This window comes from Stegodyphus dumicola, chromosome 5, assembly GCF_044657685.1.
Source record: "Stegodyphus dumicola isolate Sdum_Otavi_A_Nest chromosome 5, ASM4465768v1".
Lineage (NCBI taxonomy): Eukaryota > Metazoa > Arthropoda > Arachnida > Araneae > Eresidae > Stegodyphus > Stegodyphus dumicola.
Genome location: NC_140772.1, coordinates 222,163,784 through 222,188,056, shown reverse-complemented (window position 1 = coordinate 222,188,056; position 24,273 = coordinate 222,163,784). Strand labels below are relative to the sequence as shown.

The 24,273-nt window shown below is 29.4% G+C and overlaps 2 protein-coding genes across 14 annotated transcripts in view; one reads left to right on the top strand and one right to left on the bottom strand.

Moving 5' to 3' along the window:
* Nucleotides 1-9,610, top strand: part of LOC118183348 (uncharacterized) — a 384,570-nt gene extending 374,960 nt beyond the window's left edge. For all 7 annotated transcript variants that reach the window (XM_085817694.1, XM_085817695.1, XM_085817696.1 and 4 more), the window contains one exon: nucleotides 4,361-9,610. In XM_085817694.1, the coding sequence (XP_085673820.1) occupies nucleotides 4,361-4,547 (187 nt within the window). In that variant the 3' untranslated portion in view covers nucleotides 4,548-9,610. The remainder of the gene's footprint in view (nucleotides 1-4,360) is intronic.
* Nucleotides 9,611-17,528: 7,918 nt separating this feature from the next.
* Nucleotides 17,529-24,273, bottom strand: part of RapGAP1 (Rap GTPase activating protein 1) — a 191,822-nt gene continuing 185,077 nt past the window's right edge. For 6 of the 7 annotated variants that reach the window (XM_035352856.2, XM_035352855.2, XM_035352860.2 and 3 more), the window contains one exon: nucleotides 17,529-23,909. In XM_035352856.2, the coding sequence (XP_035208747.1) occupies nucleotides 23,769-23,909 (141 nt within the window). In that variant the 3' untranslated portion in view covers nucleotides 17,529-23,768. The remainder of the gene's footprint in view (nucleotides 23,910-24,273) is intronic. The other variant, XM_035352861.2, reaches the window with a different exon arrangement.

Here is a 24,273-nt window from a genome sequence, read left to right as displayed (position 1 = left end):
TATTTGAAGGATTGCCAGTGTAAATTAATTATGATTTCCAACTGAATGTTTATATTTACTCAAGTAATAGATTCTTTTGCTCCCTCCCCTCTCCTCAATTTATGCTGCTCTTGAATATTTTATGATTTGTATCCAAACTTCACTAGTTGGTGATGCACTCGCTGAATGCTGCTGTTTCAGACCGCTTTTTATTCACCATGGCATTCACTACAGCCACAGTTTTAGAATTAATTGCTACATTAAGAATTTTTAAATTTTATTTTCACTGGCCATGTCAAAATAAATTAAGTCAAATTATTCAAATAAAATTCAGAAGCAGTTTTAAAATAAAGTTTTTAAATGCAAATTATTGGGTTGGCAAGAAAAAGAATTTCAGTTTGCACAAATAGGTACCGCTGTGTTCATTTTATTATTTTTGTGATAATGTTATATTTTTTTCTCTTGAAATTTGGCTACCAACAATTTTAGGTTGCTCTAGAAACAAAGTCGGCCCCTTTTTTTTTTGCTATTATTAGTTTACGGTTAGTTTGCTGTTATTAGGTGCAAATATAAACATTTTCAACATAGTGTACTTTATTTTCATAAAGGCAGAACTGCAACTGAGGCTCACAAAGAGATATGGGGAGTTTATGGTGTTGACTGCTTAATGGAATGCATGTGGTTTTAAAAATTTCATTCTGGAGATGTTTCACTTGAAGATGACCAACATGTTCGTCAACTTTCTGAAGTGGATGATGATAAAGTTAAGGCCATAACTGAATCGAATCATCATCTAACTCTGCAAGAGAATGCAGAAAGGTTAAGTGTATCAATCACAACTATTGAAAACTCCATAAGATGTCTTGTCTTGGACTTGTTAAAATGCTCGATATTTGGGTTTGCATACATTGAAAGAAATTCACATTTTGCATGCACACATTTATTAACATCAGTATTTGCAATATGCTTATTAAATGTAATGCAGTCGACCCTTTTTTAAATGAGTTATCACTGGAGATGAAAAATGGATCGTCTGCAATAGCATTAATCGATTGAGATCATGGTCCAAGCATGAAGAATCAACTCAAATCACATTAAAAGCTAAATTGCCTTAGAAGATAATGCTGTCAGTTTAGTGGGGTGTACAAAGGTGTTGTGCATTTTGAGCTGCGTCCAAGCAGCCAAATGATCAACTCGGTTATTAACTGCCCACAGGTTATGAAATTGGAGGAAGCAGTCAAAAGAGGCCTTGAAATATCCTCTGGACAGACGAAGTGCATTTTCATTTGACAGTGCAGTGAATACTCACAACTGCCAAATTTGGGAATCAGAAAATCCATGCCCTGTCTTAGATGTTCCATTGCATTCTCCAAAAGTGATGGAATGAAGTGGATTTTTTGTGGTGTGATCATTTATTCTCGGCTCGTACTTCTTCTAATAGATAAGTTCCTTAGGTGCAGTGACATGCTCCATCAATGGGTAACAATATGCATTGCTGTTAGAGAACAAAATTCTGCAAACATGTCAGTCCCTTGCATGCACAATCTTTATGCAAGATAGACCCCCTCCACCATTTCATGGTATGTTACGAATATTCTAAAACGTTATTTTACAGAAGAGCATGTCATTAGCCATAATGTGTGGCCTTCCCAATCTCCAGGTCTCAATCCATATAATTTTGCTTTGGGAACATTTGGAACATCTTTTAAATTATGAAAATCCAAGAACTTTATCTGATCTCTTAAAACCAGCATTTCACACCACGTGCTGAACTTTTCCGACCACACACTTCGGTCAACTGTGGAACAGGCCATCTTGTGATTTCAAATGGTAGCTGAAAATAATGGCCATCATCTGGAACATGTTTTTTAGTAACGAAATTTGTAAAATTGGCAAACTATTGTAAAGATGTGGCTAAATGAATAATTTATTAATAGTCCTCTGATGACACTATTTGTAACTAATTTTTTTCACTGAAAAAAATTCTTTATTCCTTCATTAAATCTGCCACAAAATTTCACAATTTTCAGATCATTGGTTTCGCTTGTACGCAGCTTTAAAATAGGGTTCTGTAATTATAGACACCGTGCATATAATCATGCCCAGGCAAACCCTGAATTTTGAAACTCTTATTTTAATTTTTTAAAAACCCCTGACATGAAATATAAAAAACATGCTTGTTCCAAGAAAGAATATAAAGCCAATATGACTGTAATGGAAAAGAACCACACAATTTTCTCAATAGAATTTGGAAGAAATGCTAAATGAAAATGATGTTTTTCTGAAGTTTTTCATTGCAATGCCTGAAGCCTCAGTTGAGGAATAGCAAATTCTGTCATATTTTTTAATTCACGAAATATCGTCACTAATAGTGAAAAAAAAAAAAAAAAAAAAAAAAAAAAAAAAAAAAAAAGACAAAGAGGGTATGATTGCGGACTTACTGTAAAAAATGAAATTGCTTAAACAATTTGTGTGTAAATGTTTAATAAAACAAAATAAACATGAACATTAAGCTTTTTTTTCCCTTTTGTAAATTTTTGGATTCTTTAAAGATCACAAATATGCTTCATTATTTCTCAACCAGATATTTTATATTTTTTAATTTATACATGTCATCTGATGCAATGATCTGAAATCACCGATGTCTCGACGATTCTGGGTCTCAGACATTGCACTGTAATAAAAATAATTAATATCAAATGTGGCAGAAATAGTAGTTTTCTTACTAAGAATAAACCATCAATTTTTGGCTAATTGTTATGGCTTCTGAGTGGTTGTGGGGGAAGGTTAGCAGTTTTCTATCTGACCGTAAACAATATGTGAAACCATTGGCGCCATAAGGTCTGGTAGCACCTGGTGTGGAGCTTTCAACTTGTTACCCTTACTTCCACCAAAATTTAAACAAAATTTATTGAGGAAACAGTTTTTTTTATTCAGTTGCTTAAGTAAAGAACGCATTATGCTAATTAGTATTTTGTAAACAATTTTTTTATGAATGAAAAAAAGAAACAAGATGTCTTGGTACTTTTCTGTTATTGAAACCTGATTAAAAAATGTATGCATGCATACATGCTCACATACATTTGTACATTCATACATTTCTGAATCCAGTCCTGAAAACAGGATACATCTAATGCCTTTGTTATTAATAAGGCAGTTTAATATACAATGTAAGAAATCTCTTTTGATAGTGAGAGTATCCAGTGCATACCTTTTATTATAATTATTATTATTATTGTATAATTTAATGAAAACCTCAGTTGTTCATTCTCTATGCTCTAATTCACAACAGATACTTTTTGTTGATAGAATATCTTTTTTTCTAACTTTTTGTTCTGCAAATTTTCAAATTGGGTTGTCAAAATCAATACCTGTAGCTGCACTATTTTCGATTAATGGCAAAGCTGTTTGACTCATAGTGGATGTGAGGAATTTTGAAAAACTTCTCTCACATTATGCAACAGAAACATATAAAGTTAAAAAACTGAAAGGTAAAATGAGATTCGGAACAGAGTCGAAAACTTAATATTAAGCCACAAACTCTGAGAATCTTCTAGAAGTCCAAACAAGAGACTCTTATAGAGCTTTGGCAGCTTTTAGAAATCTGATTTGGCATGGAATTTCCGTAACAATACCATCTGCAGAAAGCTATTTTAATTGCTATAGCCACATAGCCATGTAGGGTGTCATGATTGTTAGAGCATATGATTTCCCTTCTCTCACATTTCATTTCATATGTGATTTCTCATGCAGCATTACTGAGCATTTTGCTCTCCATCTGTTACCATTTCTTATAATAATTATTTTTAATGTTTTTCAATGAAACCACATGTCATTTCAAGCTCGTGCATCAATTTTTATCTCTCTGCATACATTATTCTGTGAATTACTGAATTTTCAAATGTTAAGTGCCTTTTGGATTACCCTGTATAAGCACTATGTTTGCAACAAACACATTACTGAAATGCATTTGTTGGAAAACTGGTTCAGGGGATAGATACAGCCCACCAGTTTGAGACCACTGGTGTAGCCTACAGTACTACAGCACAGCTTAAACTGGCTTGTGTAGAAAAATTGACCGTTGCTGATTTATGCTATTACTATTTTCTGATATATGTGTAATATTCATATCTTCCAGATGTATTTTTGTCAAATTTCTGCCTTCTGCTAAGAGTAATCAGCCAGGAAAAAATTTAAGCTAACTGCAATTCCAAATGTAAATTTTCTGTTTATAAAGTTGTAAAATTTTACTTTATTATGTTTGTAAATTATGTGTTTAATTTTAAAATATTTTTCTTTGAATATTTTTAAACTAATGAATGTAATTACTTCAATGAACATTTATATCTGTTCTCATAATTAATATTTTATCATAAAATAGGTATCGAGCAAGTTTATCCATGGATGATGACATGATATCTATGGCTTCTGTGTTGGTTCCTGATTTAGTTGATGGTTACCCTAGGAAAGATAGACTTCCAAATGATGTAGTATCTAGTGACATTGTATTTTTCTGTCGCCATGTTTATGATTTTAGGCAGAAGAGGATTTTAAAAAATCCTTCATAAAACAGAAAATAAACTTTCGTGATAGTAGCTAGTCTAGACTTTTAATTTAAAGGGAAAAAAGTTTACAGACTACAATCTCTGACATAAATCTGCTACTTGACCTAAACTAGTTGTTTACATGTTGGTTTTACATGTAATAAAATTGCCACATTTGAGGTTGCCACCGTGTAAGGTTTAGTTTATACTGTTGTTAGTTTAGTTGATGATTCAAAAGAGAGTGGAAAATATTTTCTGTGATTTTCCTCATACTAACTGAAACCAAATACTGTTGTTGTAGCTTGAGGGTTTAATTAAAAAGCTGATGTTTCTTTAAAATGTGTAGCATCAGCTATGTACATTTGTAAATCCTTATAGCAGCTATATTTCTGCTATATGAAATAAAATTTAAATGCAAATTGTACAGAAATTGAATTATAATTATAGATTTCTTTCTTTATGTATAAAGTGCTTCACTAATTGTTTGTTATGATCAGATAATTTATAAATGTATTTTTAATTTTATCATACTTATTTCATATGAAAATATTGATTGTGATAATCATTTAATGAAGTCACTTAAACACTGTGTGTTTTTCTCTGTTATTATTATTATAACCAGAGCATTTGTAATTTTGCTCTGATGTAGTAGTTAATTTGATTGAACATTTGTTTAGTGGATTACTTCATTGTTAAATACTTTGTTGTAATCTTATATAATGTTTTAATGGTCATTAACTTATAAAAAAAAGTATTTTTGGCACTTGCACACAGTCACTGTATATTTTCCTTTTCATTTTTGAAATATTTAGAAGTTAAAATGAATATTTCATGTTTTTTTAATAGTGTGTTACTTTTAGTTTATAATTTTGTAGTTTGTTAAACATGTATTACAGACCATAATTGCTTCCACCTCAAAACGTGATTTTATGCATGAAAATACTGTTAAACCTCAATTATCCAAATGACGTAGCCACTCACCAAACTGGAAAGGGGGTAGTGAATGAAGATTCTAATTTTAAAAGTGTGTTTTACTGCAAAAACTTGGTTTGAAGTAGGAATTTTTTCTCCTATATAAAATCATAGCTGGTTATCATCAGCTTAAAATCATAGCCGCTTTTAGAATAGGTTTTATCAGAAAATGTAATTAAGGAAAATTGTAAAACTATTTTAGAGTTCAAATTTACCATAATTAAATAAGTATACTTTGTTAAAAATCTGGGTTTAAAAATGCTCATATTAAAATCACATTTAAAAGTCCACCATAGTAATTGGTGTTGAGTAGGTTTTATAAAAAAGTTATTTTAAGTAAAATTTTTATTGATTCTTCTTAAAGTATATGCTACTGAGAAATCATAATAATACATTCTTTTTAAAAATTTTCATCACTTGAAAACTTATTTGATCTAAATTCCACCTTATTTTTACTCCTTTCGTAACAAAACTTTATTATATGTATGTTATACTTTCTTTTACTTTTTATGTAAGAGGAAAAAAAAATCAGGAAAGTTTTACATGTATGCTTCTTCAATGGAATCAAATAATAGTGTTCCAGTTATGAGTTTTGCAATTTAAAATCAATTGTTATATTTAACACTCATTTGTAATTATACAAATTATTAAAATTAGGTATTGTTAAAGTGTGGGCATAAAATATATTTTATGTTAATGTTAAGAAAATATATCGATTTTTTTAAATGGTAAAGTAAATAAAATGTGACGTCCTTTTGCAGAAGGTCTATTATATATTTTGCATGTACTAACGCTGCTCTAAAATATGATAGTGCCCTGTAAAATGACAATGAAGGATAAAAATTCTTATTAAAACAAAGTTGTAATAACATTAGTGAGTAATGTTCCAACCTCTTTAAGTTATTATATTTTAAAAAAAATTCCCAAAGTTCATTTATTATTTTGCTTTACTACAAACTCTTAAAAGCAGTTAGTTAAAATATAACGGTTTTAAAAATAAGAATATTTTTAATTCTAATGTTTTAATCAGAAAAGCAAGATTTTAAAATATCTTTCTTCAAGGGGAGAAAAAAAAAAAAAAAAAAAAAAAAAAAAAACTAAATTTTATTAATTTATTTGATTATTGGGGCAAATGTGGCAAACTTTGAGCCTCAAGAGGCTATAATAGTACATTAATTTGCTTTGTGGGAAGAGCAAGCGAGAATGTGTGTTTTGGTAAGATATCTTATGCCACAATTTGTGCCTCACAGTTGTTTGTGCCTCTGAGTCCAAAAGTTCATATGAGGAATGAAATGCATTGGACTGCTTGATATTAGACCAATTGAATTAAAATGGATATCTTGCAAATGATAACATCAAATATTTTGTGCAGATTTTTCAGCTTGTATGTCATTATGCTAAATTATCAAGTATATGGTTACACTCATGTATTCAAAAAATTATTAAGATAAATTTGAAGAAGAAAAAAAGGGTAGTTTTTTAGGGATTGTTTGTCTGCTGTTTAACAAACAAATATGCTTTTGTCAATAAATAATTTCATTCATACACATTCATAGATTTTTAGTATTCAGTAAAAGTTTTAGATAAGCCTAAACTACCATTTCTCATATTTCTCTACTGTAATTAACTCTTATGTAGAAAAACATATTTTTCTGAGATATTTCTTGTACGTTGAACTCAAAAACAGTTTTAACTCGTACAGCTTTTTATGTCTGAACAATCATATTATTCAGTGTATAATTTCTAAAATATTGTTAGGGGACAGGCTTTTGTTTTTAAAGTTATATATGTGTGCCTTTTATAGTAGTAGAGTGTCAATAATCCAAACTAATCGCATGGTATATGAATTACAAGTGATTACAATTAAACAATTTTTTTAAATATAATTTTTTTATTTGGTATTTAAAAAATTAAATTTTGTAGCAAGCAGTTGTAAGTAATCGCTGAGGAATGTTATGTAAAATGATAAAGAGAACAAAATAATCTTTTAAAGCATATTAATTTTTTAATCTGATCTTTTATATGTGTATTATAATACTCTTTTCCCTTTTATCTGTTTTTATTATTATTATTTTAAATTGTGGAAAATCTACTGAAATTCATTATTTATCTTTTCAAATGTTTTTTTACAAAATTTTGCCTATTTTTTCCCTTTGCCTGCATCCATAATTTATTGTTTGGGATTTAAAAACTAAATAAATAAAAAATTTCTTTTCTTAACCCAAAGTAAATTAAATTTTGAAATATATTATTCCTAGCCTATTTCCTGTCTATAGTGATAAAGTTCCCTGCCTGTTCCTGTCTTTAGTCCTTTAAAGTTTTAAGTGATAAGTAAATAAAGACAAATATTGTTTAGTTGACTAATGTTGGGAAAGAAATCACAAGAAAATATATTTAAAAAAAATGCAAATAAAAATAGTGATGATGCAGATGTATGTAGTTTGGATTATTATCATTCTGCTTTGCTTTAAAATTTTCTTACAACATTTATAAGTTTTATTATTTTGTTTAACACTTTAAAGTATTTAGACGCAAACATAGAGAGCATTAGTAGTTCCTACATGCATTAAAATATTTTGACTATAATTTGTGGTATTTCTTTCAAATTTTATGTAATAGTGTTATCATTTTTTGCTATGCATATTCGTATGTTTATGTACTTATTATGGTTTAAATGAAGTGAATTTTTTGCATATTATTGGACTATATCCAGGCTTAAAATATTAAAATGAATAATGATGATCCTGCATAATTAAATTTTAGTTTTAAAGTATATTAAAATGTTAATGAAATAAAATAATTTCATCTGTTTTTCACATTAACATTGTTTGAACACAAAAAAAAAAAAAAAAAAAAAAAAATATTATCCAGTTTATAACGTGTAGATATATTCGATAAAAATATATTTTCTTTAATTGTGCTCTTGAAAATAAATTTTTATTTAATAAATTACAGATCTTTTGCAAAGCTTTATAATGTCAGTTCTTTTTAAATTCAGTGAATGAACACCATACTGGTATGGATTTTAAAAGTAAAATCAATGTACAAATCAAGTGCACTTTTTATAATCAGATGTTTTAAAGTATACCTACAAAAGTTTTCTTGAAGATGTGCATGTGTAAATCCATTTTCCATAACCATAAGTATAAATGTCCTGTAATAATAGTTTCTTAATTTAATTTTGGACATCTGCATTATGGCATAATATCTGTAATTTGCAGACGAGAATATATTATCATTTGTGTCAGTCAAACTATTACATTTAGTATGAAACTATAGTAAAATGTCAACAATATATGTTCTGTACTTTTATTTCTTGATTTTGATATATATTTCTCTTATATTGTATTTTGTGGAATTCTTAAAATCATAGCTTAGTAGCGAGCATCAAACAAAAATTAATGTAGAATTATTAAAAAAATAACATATTCATTCTTATAAAATAATACTGTGTTTATGAAATGTAATATTTTATTTTTTTAATTCATAATCATGAATTTTAATTTAAAATGTTGAATCAATTTTCATATACATAATTTCATAAATACAGAACGCATTAAAATTATTAATATAGAGAGGAATTAATTTTTTTATTACTCCCATATATGTAAAAATATCATTTATGTAATGTAGCTTTTAGCAGAATTATATTACTTAATCGTTAAGCCTCAGATATATGATTTGATTCTTTTTTGTTCTGTGAAAAATGTCCTGTTCAAGGTGTGATATAAAATTGAATTTGTATACATAAAATATTTTCATAGTAGATTGTAACAAACTGCACAGCTTTTCATAGATATGTTTCTTTACAGCTTTGCCTAGTATGTCAAAAATGCCACTGGTGGCCTGTGTTTCTAGTGCAGCTGGTGAAGATTTTATCCAGTTTTAATAAATCTTCATTACAAATTTTTATTAACATAATCTCTGAAACTGACATGAGTGTGGAATATATATGAGCAATTAGTTTTGCAAGAAAATTTTGAGTATTTCAAGACTATTAAATGAATGGATGGATCTTAGTTTCTAAAGACAGAATGTATTTAAGAATCCCATATCATGCAACACAAGCAGTGACTGCTATTTGCAATCACCGAATAAAGTTTTATTAAAACCGATGTGTTTTGTTTTTATTTCAGTGATGTGCGTATAGCAAAAAAAAAAAAAAAACATAATATTTTAATGAAATAAAATCATATATCATCAAAAGATTTAAAGTTTTCAACTCTCAGTTCATTATTGTGCAGCACTGTTTACATTTTTTTTACATTGTTGTACTCTAATGTATTTACTTTCTTTGTGACTGCTATATTTCCTTGAATTTTCTGTTTATTTCAGGTTTGTTATGAATTGCAGACAAAAAGATTTGAACTAAGATCATTAGATGATCATAGCCAGAACAAATTATTGCAGCTTCCAACCCACCTGAAACCAAAGCATTATATTTAACCATATATACCATTTTGTAGTTATCTCATACTCAGCTGTCCGTGCCATCAGCTGATTCTAATGACTAACTTTGTATAAATGAAATTGCTTGTTTTTATGTAATAAAGGAGTCATAGCTTGTAGGAAGCAATCTCAAGTCAACATGAAAGTCTTACACTGATGACCCATTTACATGCATGGGACTTCAATTTCATTTCAACGTTTGAAAATTCCTTCCAAAATTTGCTGCTGTTAAAGCTTTGTCCATACGGCTTTTTAAAATCATAAGAGGTCTAAGCCAAGCTTCATTACTAAGCAAGCAGACCTTGTTACATCACAAAAATTGGTTTAAGGATTTTGCTGTAAAGTTCTCTAGCTCTTCAACTTTCTACTAACTTGGTATAAGAAGGACAAATCAAGCAAAGAAAATGTCGGTTGACAGTTTTCCTAAATCAGCTAAACATTTATGCATATGCAACTTTCCTTCTGATTGGCTAGGGCTTAAAACTTGTGAAACAGGTGTGAATGGATTTAATGATTTTCATGCCTTAAACTGTAAAGCTTTTTGACAACAAAAGCATCCTCTAAACGAAGTCTTGAAGACTTCTGTAATTCTATGCTTCAACCACTACTATTGCAGAAATAGCAGTAGTAAAGCTACTGATCTACAATCCTATTAGTTCTGTACTTTGGTTTGCAAATGTGCAAAGTCAACTTGTGCTTTAACTACTTAAGCATATTACGCTTCACTTTAACTATTGTTTCTTTAACTACTTAAGCATATTACGGATCCCAAAGCGAAATTCAACTGCTTTCCTTATTTGCCGTCAGAGACCGCTTCTTTGGCCTGAGGTGTATTTCGGGTTTGTTTTAGTTTATTTGATTATAGCAAAGCACACGAGGGTCTGAGGGGAGGAATGCCCTTTATGGAGCATATCTGCCCGAGGGGGCACAAATTACATAGCAAAGTATTCTTGTTACGCCATTCGTGCAGTATTTCTAAAAATAGCTTTAAGCAGATAAACTGCTTTAACAGAAAATAATTTTCTGTTTGCTTTTTTTCATTAAGGATTTCACTTTTAACAGAAAGCGAAATCCTTAATGAAAAAGCTTAAAAATGTGTTCCTTTATATTCGTTCCAGGGAAATGAACTGTCCAGAAGTGCATTCACTTTTTTTGTCCAGAAGTGCATTCACCAGAAGTGAGCCCTCACTTAGCCCTGAGTAAATAAAGAAAGTGGAATGTGACAAGAGTATTCCAAGTTTGTGCTTCATTGAAAAGTTTACTGAAATTGTTTTGGAAAACTTTGGTGACTTTTCTCTTTTTAATTCTAAAAATAGTACTTTCTGTAAAATAAGTTTGCGTTCTGAACTGAGTGCAACATAGAGATTTTTACAAAAATATTAGCATAAATTCATGACAAATGTTTATTAATGTGAGAGTAATTTTAGTTATGAGGACTTGAAATTTATCTGATTGCACAAAATGGGTGCTTAAAGAGTAATACAATGTAAACATTTTATGTCATAAATGTGGAGTGAATGGATAGTTGTTAGAAAATTTAACTTCTGATTTAAACTTTGCTATTTCTTCCTGTGGCAGCTGATGTCCATAACATGAAGCAGGAAAGTGTAATGGTGGCTTGTGCTTTTCCTTCCGAGTCTCTTTGCCTTGAGAAAAAAGAAAAACAAATAATATCTTTTTGTGTGACACTGGCTGACATGAAAGTCTCTTCTCAGAAACCAAAGAAGTTTGTTAGTTGTCTGTTCTGTTTTCCGCTGCCAATGATTACTCCTATTCTGAGTTACAGACGAGAACTTTAAGTCTCTACCTTGGGCTTTGTCTCAATTTTAATTTTGTTTTGAGTGATCAAGTATTAACAAACATAATTGGATCTTATTTTCTACATTGTTTTGATTTACTACTGGATTTAAGGAATATAAAACTTGTTGATTTAAAAACTAACTTAAGAATTTGTAGTATCATTAACCTTCTAAAACCGGGCCAAAATTCTCATTATATAGCCTTCAGACCGGCACGATCTGAAACAGTTTTGCCCTCTCTTTGACATTTTCCTAATGAGAAAAGTCGTTATTCCCCCTCCATGGATGCAGTAAAATTTACATGTTTGTCGGTCGCTTACGTCCCATAGTAGAGGGGTTGCTAGATTTGCGATTTTTTCGATGATTATTTTGCTTTCATTTAAATGAAGTTCTAAATAAATAGTGCATAAATAAATATGCAGTACTGGATGCATATACAGTGCACTATTTATTTAGAACAAAATGTATGCAATGTTTATATTTCACTCACTATTTCTGATCAATCTCGTAAATAATTTGTGAATTTTTTAACTTTGTTTTTACTCTTCATTTATATTCGCATATTTTCGTATTAGAAATTAGAAAACGAGAACAAAATTTCACAAAATATAATAAATACGAACTAGCTTTGTAAGTCTGCAGGCTGAAATGCAATTTTTAATAATGTATTTTCATTAACAAAATAATGGTAATGACTAATTTAATGAAATAATAATATTTATTACCATTAGATGATTAGAATGAGATTCAATACAATTAGATTTTGAGATGAACTTGCAGCAATAATAAAGCTTTACATAACAATAACAGAGCTTTGAATCTGCTTTTTTCGATAATTTTGTTATTATAATATAAAAAAGAAAATCCGAGATACATTGGTTGCGTTTCATCATTCAACTTTAACAAATATTACATTGGACTTCTTTGCCTCCAATGTATATTAACAAATATTACATTGGAGGCAAAGAAGGTATATCTTTAACGAGAATTTTTCTTTGTAAAATTGGCTTTTGTTTATGTTAGCAGAGAAACAAAATCTGTGACCTATACATGCAATCATCAAAAGTATTTTTCAAAACAGTTTTAAATGTTCATGAAGAATTAATTATACGTCAATTTCTTTTCATAGGTAGAAATTTCGTCTAAAACCATCGTTATATCCAAAGGTTGAAGTCTATTTTATTTTCAATGAATATTCTATTTGCACATAATATATTTTCTAATTTATTTTAGAAAAAGTAATCTTTCACGTTTTCAAAAGAATAAGGACATATTGGGTGTTGACACAATGTAGTAAATCTGTTTTTCATATTTCTTCCAGTAATGAAAACTGGAACTTCAGTACCCTGGAATATTTTCAAAGCAAAATTAAGAAAACCATTTACACCAAATTTTGCATAAAGTATCATCTCGAGCATTTTTTTTATTTAAAGTGTGAAATTTTCTCTTTGAAAATATAAAAAATCATGAACGGAGCAAAATTAATTCATGAGAAATAACTTTGAAGTGCAATAATTCCATCGTAATATGAAATAGTGGAGAAAAGTGCAATACAGTTTATTTATTCACAAATAATCCCCTCATATGCATAATTTATGTGCTGTCGATTGAGAAATATGAGTTAGTAAGTAAATTAAACCGGTTATTTCAATACTTTTCCTTTTTCAATTTTTTTTACTGGCTCTTCAGTAGAGCGGTAAAGGTGGCTGAACACTTGTAGCTCGCTCGGGTTTGAATCCCGGCTAAAGGGTTGGATTCATGGTTTTTGTGTAACGTAAATGCAAGCCAGCTTCCCTTAGAAAGTCCTCCACAAAGGCATCCCTCCCCTTATACAGGTAATTGTTGTGTGCTTTGATGTACTTCAGTAAACGTACAAAATTAATCCAACCAAACCCGAAGAACGGATTGATTACATGTGGAGTTTTTCACCAGGAACGTAAATGCGAGCAATTTTCTCTTAAAAAGGTTTACACGAAAGCATCCATCCCCTTTAGCAGATAGCGTTCGCGTGCTTTTCCGTAATCCAATCCTAATTCTCGTACATTTAATAGTAAGTTGACATACACCTTATTACAGACAAAATAACAACCTTTTTTAAAGACATTTTTTTTATTAACTTGTCTGAATTCCCTTTATCTCTTGAGGAGTATAAGAATTTCAGCAAATAAAAATGGCCGAAATTTAATGTAATGTAACTGATGTTTTGATTCAGTTCAGAAGTAACGTGAGCTTTACTGATATTTAAATACTTTTTGGCAGATCTCATCCTAAAAGAGGGTCTAAAGATAAATTTTATTTAATTTACAATCAATGAAAATCGCAAAAATTATTATGCATACGATTGTCTCTTATTTATCTCCTGATAAATCAGACAAAATTGCCTACATAATAGAAGCACTTTGAAAGACTTAATAGTTCTTAAGGGTTTTATGCACTCCCCCCCCAAAAAAAATGTCAAAATAAAATCTTATTATTCATAAGTATAAAAAGGAAGTAAACGATAAAAGCGGTTTTAGCTATTTTTTAGAAGGGCATTAAATCTAAAAAATGAATCTATTCTTATTTGCTATGATTAAAAAGCATTAAATCTGGTAAGCTTAAACAGCGTGCAAAATCGTTGAAGTTTTAATCATAGCAAAAGTCAGTACTAAAAAAATTAGAGATGGCCTCTATTTGATTTTCAAGTATATTGGCGCGAGATCAAACCTGCGGTTTTTGCCAAACTGATAAGAAGAGGGAAATAATGCGTAGCCAGCGGCTATTCTGAGCAGCGACAATGGACCAACCCGAGATCTGCAGATAGGCGATTCTCTAAAATAGGGAGGGAATGCTGGTACTACAGCTGTACCATAGCCGGCGTTAGAGAAAATCATTTTCCTGGTACAACTGCTGTACCAGCCGGCTTCAGAAAGTTAACATACATTTGTATTCTATCAAAACAATTACTATAAATATTGTACATGATGAATTACTGTTTAAATATTCTTCACTGTTGAAGGTTCTAATCTTTATGAAACTGTTAAATATACACATACGCATGTCAAAAATTATCTACATATTTGTCATAACTTTCTTACATTGTGCACTTTGTCTTCTGTCCTTGTACATTTTATTGTTACACTGTTGTGGTAGTACTGTGAAAGTTTGATCTTAATTCTTCCATTTTTGTTCCTTCTGTTGCAGACATATCATGGCTGCTCCATTAGGAGTTTGCACCAAAGAGGAATAACAAGCAATGATCCGGTTCCTCTGGTCGGCAGGTGTCAAAGGTCAGACATTCATCGCAATATGGGAGAAGTGCACTATCATGCAAAACTGTGTTTTGACAAAGCGTTGACAGGTCCTAACATGAGTGAGCTTGTGTTCTGCAGTAAGCTTCTTTCTTGGTACCCACAATGCACAGACTTTATGAAAACTGAGCTCGTCATGGATGATTTGATGGGCAAAGCCATGACTGATATTCAAAGCAGATACTACCTCATCGATAGTGATTTGCCTAGTCATGTTTGACCCTTTGACACCCTCACCAGAGGAATCGGATCACTGCTCGTTGTTCCTCTTTGTTGCATACTTCTAGTGGAGCAGCCAGGATATATCTGCAACAGAAGGAAGGAAAATGGAGGAATTAAGATCAAACTTTCACAGCAGTACCACAACAGTATAAAAATAAAATATGGAAGGAGAGAAGACAAAGTGCGCAATGTAAGAAAAGTTATGACAAAAGTGTAGGTAATTTTAGACTTGCCCTCGCAATTCTATGCATTTCATTGAAATAATAGGTTTTCCTATGTCATATAAGCCTAGGAGATCAGGTCCGGATAGATAAAAAATTACAAAAAATGAAATTAAAAAAAATGGTTCCCTTTAGATCATCGCCAAATAACGGGTCTGGTAACCTTGAATCGGCTATTTTCCTAATGTTAAGCAACCGTTTCTTTATTATGTGACCAGTGTATTTAGTTTAATTATATTGGATCTTCTTAGTTTAGTGATTCAGGCCTATATGTATTGTGCATTTTGAATCATTTGCATACTCATCACCATTCACTGACAGCTGGGTTTTGTTAGCAGACTTTAGACCTTGTTGTAATTGATTGTCTTAATCACTTCTACAAAGAAGTATGTCTGGTAAGATAAATACTGTTTTTTTTTTCATGATTTAGAGCCAAAGGGTGAAAAAACTACTATTAATTGCTGTTCAAATGAATGTTTAATTACTCGTAGCTATAAGTATGATGTCAAGTTTGTAAAATAATATGCATCTCGTTGAGCATAAGGATTGATCCCATGGCCGTGAGTGGATTTGTAGTGAAAAAGATGCTATTGCACATTATTGTAAAAGATGTTATATGGTTCGAGGAAACTAAGATTTGTGTTCTTGGTATTTTCATTTTTTTTTTCTTATTTGTGGGCATGTGAATATGGAACAAATATCCTTGTAAATAAGGTGAATGTCTGTTCAAATAAAACTCAGTGATTGGAGGAATTTTTGTGGAGGAGGATGTAATGGATGTACATGTGAAAAAGAGTGAAATGGCTGATGCTCCTGATATGTTTGTATGTATGAGAATATGCTTGGGAAAAGAAAATTTAATATGGGTAAAGTGTGGATGGATAGTGTATGTTTGGTGGATTGAAAGAGGTAATGGATTTTTTTTCTTTATAAGGTTGCAAAAAATCACGTGAACGAGATTTTGTCGAAGGTGATTTCTCAAAGAATCCTGCCTGAGAGTATGATTATCTCCAATTGTTAGAAAGCCTATGATTGCCTCCTCGGGAGGGCATGTGGAGCTAGATTAAGTGAAGTCTTTAGCATTCATCAAATATTTTTAATTCCTACTTAGCGGAGTTTATATGGCTCGCTGATACTGGGATCAGGAGGAGGAGGATCCGTTTCGGGACTACATGAATTGTATTTGCCTCAGTATCCGACACTGGTAGTGAGATGTAGCAAGAAATGCACAAGGTGAGTACTTTGGTTGTTTTTGTAACATATGTTTCCAGTGTTGTTTTGGGTGATAGAAATCTTGGAAACATTGCTGAGTGTAAAAAAAAAAAAAAAAAAAATAATAATAATGCCAAAAATATCAAGGGAAATTCTAAACAGCCAATTTCAAATACTGCAAAGTCTGATGCATTTAAAATGATTTTTTCTGATACCATTTTTGTTTGCTTTGATTTATGTGATTATGGCAAAGCCACAAGGGCTATATCTGCCTAAGGTGGTGCCTTTGTGGAGGACGTGAGGAATATTGGTTCATATTCACGTTACTCACAGGGAAACCACTAAAATGCCTGTGCAGCCAGCCGATTCGTGGGATTGGAGCATCGGACCGAACTATCAGTGTTCAGCAGGTTTACTACTCGGCGAGGCCTGATAACTTTAAATGAGGCCTATGTACATCATGGCTTATTTTTATAAACATTACTATCTTGAAGACGTAAATCACATTTTGATGTTTTGTATTACATGTTGGGTTGCAGAATAATCATTTGCCTGCAGCTCAGTAATGAATTTGATATATTCTTTTACTACATGTGAAAACGATTTTTTGAGGGAATATTTAATGATTTATATAATTTTCATGATTTTTCTTCCCAAAAATGGACTAAATACTTTATACAGTTGAAATTTTGTTTAAGAGACAGTTCTAAGCTGATCCTTGAAGTAGGAGACAAATAACACTTATATTCACCAGTTCTAGCCCCATAGGTGTATGTGCTAATGGGAGGTTTTACTTAATGTTTTCCAATGCAAACATGATTTAAGAAACTAGGATCCAGATCCACTAATAAGAAATGTTTATTATCAGCACTGAAGGATACAAAATCAACTGCACATTTTTTTACAAAATACAACCTTTAAACACACTAATAAAATACTGTACATGTGAAGCTCTATAATATATATATTTATATACAATAATACTAATGAGTCAACACTGAGAAATCAACATGTGCGGAAGACGGCTACTTATTCACAAATACAGCCACAAGCTATAAATCTTATTTGCTTTATTACCATGCACAAAATAAAACTATGTCTTTCTTAAATTTCTAGGAAAATATAGAATTCAATAAGACATATTGTACTATAGCAATAACATGCTTCAACATTCATAAAATCTTTTCTAATGCAAACAGTTAGATGTAAAACAGCTATATTGAACATTTATGCACATTTGAGTTTTGAGCAAGCTTGATTTGTGAATCTAAAGTGATTTTATACTTTGATGGCATGTACACTTTGAATGTTTGTATGAGTATTTTGGACAAATGTTATGCACAGCTGAGTATGTGGACGTTTATGAAAATATATATAAACATGAGACAGGAATAAAATTTGAAAATAAAACAACAATTTTCTTTGTATATATTATTGCCCTGCAAATTGCAATACTGATTTTTAATTAAATTAGAAATAAACAGTGTCACAAAAAGGAAGTGTTAAAACTAAAAGCAAAGAATTTAAATATACATTAAATGCAACAGCTAGCCTACATCCGATTACAGAACTACAGATTTACATTAAAGTATCATAAAACTCCAGAAAAGATGAGAATTGTTGTAAATTGCAGAGTATTGATGTAAAAATGCATTAATAAAATCTATAAATCTCGCATATAACATTAAAAGAAAATTTATATATATAATTCAGAATTAAAGTTTTACTTTCAAGAGACAAACATCAGTAATTTAATATTTACTCTAATAAAGACGTTATTCAGTGAAGCGTTAAAATTTGCAAACTGCTGTAACCACTGAAACTACTAACATGAGCAAATAGTGAATATTTTTTCAATAAAATATAAATTGTTCTAACAGTTATCAACTCTTCATAAAAAATTTTTAAATATGGAAATTGAATAGCCAAAAAATTGTTACTCTCCTTCTAGGAACTACACAGTTATAAAAATCTTTCATCTTAATCTTTTATTATAAAAATCTTAACAGCTATTATTCATTTCAATTTAGATGCACTAAAGGTCATTAAGATTTCTAATTTAATTTGGATAAAGATATAAGACAGGTGTAATCTTGAGATCTGTTCAAAATTGGTAAACAATTAATCAGTCTGGTATAACTGACTTAAATTTGATTCAAAAGGACAATCATTCATTAATGTTCAATATGATGTTCATTAATGCTAAGAATTTAAATTTTTGATGCTCATTAAAACTAATTATATTTTGAAATACTCACTTTCTGAACCACACTATGTAAGACTACATTAATGGTAAAATTTTAATATAACATATTTCAGAATTTCAGAGTATTCTCTGCCTGCAAATATTGGAAAAATCAACTAAACTGGATATTGTGAATACTTTATAGAGGGTATGAGAAGAATTCTAAATTATCTCATATTCAAATCCTGAAAGGTTCTCGAAACCTTCTCACAAGAATATTAAAAAGGAAAGAGTGATATTAAAAGTTTCTAGTTGAAGCAAAATACTAACATAAAACCAAGTTTATAATAATACAGTTTTAAAACATGCCTTTATTTTTAAATTCAGAAAATAAAATGCATAATAAAACTCTCAAATCTTGAAACCTTTTTTCTCTGTGTGATATGAGGTGGGAGGGAGGGGGATCTTCGAGTAACATTTTTTTAAAAAACATTTTTACCACAGTTGTGGTACTTAGAGCAAGTCATACTTGCGATTTGGTTCCTAAAAGAATTACAGTTGTGCTTTCAATAAATAAATGGATATCTACAAAACTAATCTTTCATAAGCTTTCAGTTAAAACATTTAAGGCTTTATAAGTTAGGATTGAAAAGATTCAAGTTCTCTCACCTTTTCACAATATTTGCATGATTTTGAATGTCCCATTTATGATAGTTTTAACATATACAAACATCAATGAACATCCTTACTTACACATAACACAAGTTTTCTTAGAATGTAAAATATATCTATATATTTGTAAGTAATCTTATACCTTTCAATTTTAATAATTGATAAATCTATGAATGTAGGAGAGGAAAAAAAATAATAGCACACAGAAGAAAATTCTCTATACATATTGCACAAAATGTAAATGTAAATATAAATTTTGCTATTTCACGGGTAAATAAAAGTTCAGCAAATTACAAATATGATTAATTAAAATCTATATACAACTACAGTCCCCAGTGTATTGGAAAAAGAAGTTTATTTATTATTATTAGTAGTATTATTATTACTTAAAAACAAATTTCTTTTTGCTATCTGCATGCTTTTTCGAGGAAAGGAAGAGAAGAAAAAAAATGTAGAAAATTTATCTTATCATTATAATTAATTCACTATAAAGAAATACTGTTTTCTGATAAGTATCTAGCAAAATAATATATATAATACTTTTTATGCCCACAAGTTATTTTATAGCAGAAATATTTTAATGTACTAAATGTTCATGCAAAAATTAACTGTAATTTTAAAATGGGTGAGCAGTTTGTCTTTTATTATGGCACACTAAAAGTGTACTAAGTTACACTTGTTACTAAGTTACACTAAAAGCATGATATTCATTTCACATAAAGAAAAATATTTGCATAGTTAAATTAGGAATTAATGAAAATTAGAATAAATACAAAGATACAAATCATAAAAGAAAAACTATTGATAATGAATACAAAAATTTTGTTGGAAAAGGAAGATTTTTCTTAAAAAGGACCACGTTATTCTCTTAAATACAGTAGCATTTTTTAAATTAACACATTACTGTTAAAGTTGGGATATCTCATGCATCTAACACTATTATTAAAAGCAATCCTGGATAAATGCTACAGATTGATTATTGAATACAAATATGGATTTTATATTGGACCAAATATTTTAAAATGAAAAGTAATGTAAATACAACAGCGTAGATTTAAATATAGTGTTTCATATCATTAGTCCTTGTGATTCATCAAAATTCTGTCTGACTTGCGTGTATCTTCGTAATCTGTTGTTACATGACACTAATGTGTGAGTCAGAAAAAATTTATTTATAATGTTGGCTTGTGAAACTGTGCAACTGGACTAAATTCATCATTTGATTGGTAGATACTTTTCACTGAAAATTAAAACTCATATAAGCAATTACATGCAGGCAAAACTTTATAAACGTTATTATCATTTAACCAATCTCATTAAATATACTTCAATGAAATATGCCTAATTTTAATAATTATTATCTTATTTAAAATTAGCAATAAAAGTGATTTAGTATAAATTGTAATTCTAAATATAAGTAGGATATATTTCCCCATTATTCAAAATTGGCAGTAAACAAGGGCAACCTTGGTATTATTACACATTTTACTAGAATTAATTAGTGCCTCAGTAAGTTAATCTTCGAGCCTCAACATTCAGTTAATTTTATGCACCAAAATATTTGCACACAATCTTTGATTACAATCAATTTTGTATCTACATCTAATGAGACTTCACTCAGATATATAAAATAAATTATACATACTATGTTAAACATTAGTAATAATACATATACAATGTTAATGAATTATGCATAAGTAATCATTCAAAAATTAAGATTTGTAGTGTATAAAACTATCTACTTCCTGAGTTAACTTTTCTAATTGCTTATTTAAAATAATAAAACAGCCATCACTGTAAAAATTAATTACATAATACAAAAGAAAATTTAAAAAAAATTATAATTTCATAAATTTTTTGTTAAATTTATGAAATTATAATTTCATTTCATAAATTTGTTTTGACATAAATTTATAAACAATAAATAAAGCAATTTCATTACTCTTTTGACTATATTTTTTTTAAAAAATGAAAGGAATAAGAAGGGAAAAAGGTTACAAACAGAAAGGGAAGTTATTAATTTGTTTTACATTTTAGCGTCTTCAAATAAATTATTTAGCAAGCTGCCTTAAACCAAATTTAAAATTTAGAAAATATTTATATATGTGCATGATGAAGCATTAGACATCATTTTAGAAAATTGAAGAAATAAATGCTTAAATAAAATAACAGAAATTTTCAAAATGTGAAATAATGAAAGGATTTTTTAATTTGACGGATGAAGGAAGCTGCACAATGTGCTGCAAATGAATTTTAATAAATTGAGTTAAAAGATGATCACCATGTTTCACATGATTTAAAATAGTTTCAAAATTGCATTGATGCTGAGTATTTTTTAATTATACCAAAATTTAGTTTAAAGCATGTTACATTAATTATCCGTATACAATAATAGTTATAAGGAAGGAAGCAGTTCTAGCATTAAAAAATGTGAAAATAATTCTAACAACTATCTGTATAAAAAGTTTACGGATTCCTTGATTTGTCGGGAGAAAAAAAAATATTTTGAATGAAACCATAAAGTTGTTTAACAAGTGAATTAATTACATATGTGCATGTGATGTCACTTAAGACCAATGCTTCAGATGCTAAACTCAGATTTTTAAATTGCTGGCTTGTTCAATCTAAATTTTAAAAGGTTTTTCTTTCTCTATATTATTATTATAGGAAAATGGATTAAGAATCTGAAACTCTATGGATCAACAACACCTATACTCCAGCACATATTAAGTTTGCAACCATTCATGCACAAGCACAGTATATAACACTTAGGGTTCTAAATCGTAATGTTAATGAAAATAAATTAACAAAAGGAACATTTCTAAAGATGAGCAAGTCAAAATAAAAGTCGTAAAATTTGTATCTGTGAAACTCTATTCAATAGCAGTAATGAAATTATTCTTTCCTTCTAAGTTATAGTCTAACTCTTAATATCATGGTAATATGTGGATTGAGTTGCCCAAGTCTTTAGTTTATTTAACAGGGATTCTTTAGAAATTGATTTCTATTTTCTACTATTCTTGGTTGTCACGTCCTAAGACCTTTGTATAAAAATGCTGCATTTTAGTGCTGAATAATTAATTAATTGTTGCATTTACCACAGATACTTAATTCTTTTTTATATAATGAAATGTTAATTTTTTTATTAATTTATAAGAAGTTTCAGTTTAAAAATTTTTAATAATCTGCAAAAAGAGATGAAGTAGAAAATAGACATTGTGAAAATATTTTTGTACATAACAAATTCAGTAAATTTTATGACTGCCACATGAATTAATATGAAATGATCCATTTTTTAAAACTCTAGTTTTTATTTATATTATTTTGATTTATATATTATTTTACATAAACATAGTTTCAGACTATAAATACGAGCTCTCAACATGCACATATGGGCACTTCTAGTGAAAAATAATGTGTTTGATTATTAAATAGTTTTCTCTCTCAATAATTACATGTACAAGAGCTTAATGCATGCACATATATATTTGTACTGAATCCGTTCGTGAAAACATCTTATTATGGGCCATTACATGGCATAAAAACTTTTAATTATTCATAAGTGGGTGACATAGATATGGCCTTGCAGAACATGACCATTAACAGCAATATGCAAAAAATTTAATCTAACAATTATTTCTAGAGGTCAACTGAACAGCAACTAATAGTTTTGAAAAGCAAATTGAATTGAACTTCTGATAAACCATATCAACATTATATGCAAAATTCTGCCACTCTTATAACATTTACTTTTATGTAAAACACAAATAGCTGAAATTAAATACATTTTCCCTCATACCATCTTTAATTAGGCAGTTTGGGAGATACTACTTCATGTCTACATAACACTTTTTTGATTTGATCATTTGCCTAATACAAATTTCAAGCACATAACGTAATAATAATTTTTAATAAATGATTGAAATATATGAAAAACTAAAACACAACAATTATTTAAATGTAACAATTATCGTAAAAAGTGAATATACAAAACAGGCTTTTTTTTTCATGCTTAATGGAATTAAAAATGGAGCCTTTTTTTTTTTCTATTGCAAAATTCAGGATATTAGACAATGCAGACAGACAAATAGATATGTTACTCAAAAGCACAAAAAATTGCTTCAAACATTCAATGACATGAGCAGAAATTTAACAATTAATTTTTAAGTTGCAATAAAAATATTCATATCACAAAAAATACTTTGAAATGATAGTTTATACTCTTAAATGGTTGTATATCGATCACCGGCACTCACTTCAGCTAACTGGACATGAAGGTAAGTCATTTCTCTTTTAGCTAAAGATAAGTCTGTTGTTAACTTTACTTCTTTTTCTTTCAACTTTTTTATTTCTCTCTGGCAAGCCTGTTGAATGGCAGAGGGAAAAAAAAATCTTAAGTTATAAAATAAGTAACAGAAAATCATGCAATTACAAAATTTTACCTAGCTATGAGGGAAAATAAATGGAACTGTATGAAATTTAAGAAACAATAAATAATAATGTACATTTAAAAGTGATTTATATTACATTGCTTAGTTAATAAAGCAAAGCATACGAGTGCATCTGCTTGACAGGAAGGCTTTTATGCAGGACTTTAATGGGAAACTGGCTCATATTCAAATTACACATTGGGAAATTAAAGGCAATTTAAAAATATCAATGAGATAAAACTTAATTTATCAAGCAAGAAAAGAATTTTTGAAAATGTGAGTTACAAGTTTTGTGCAT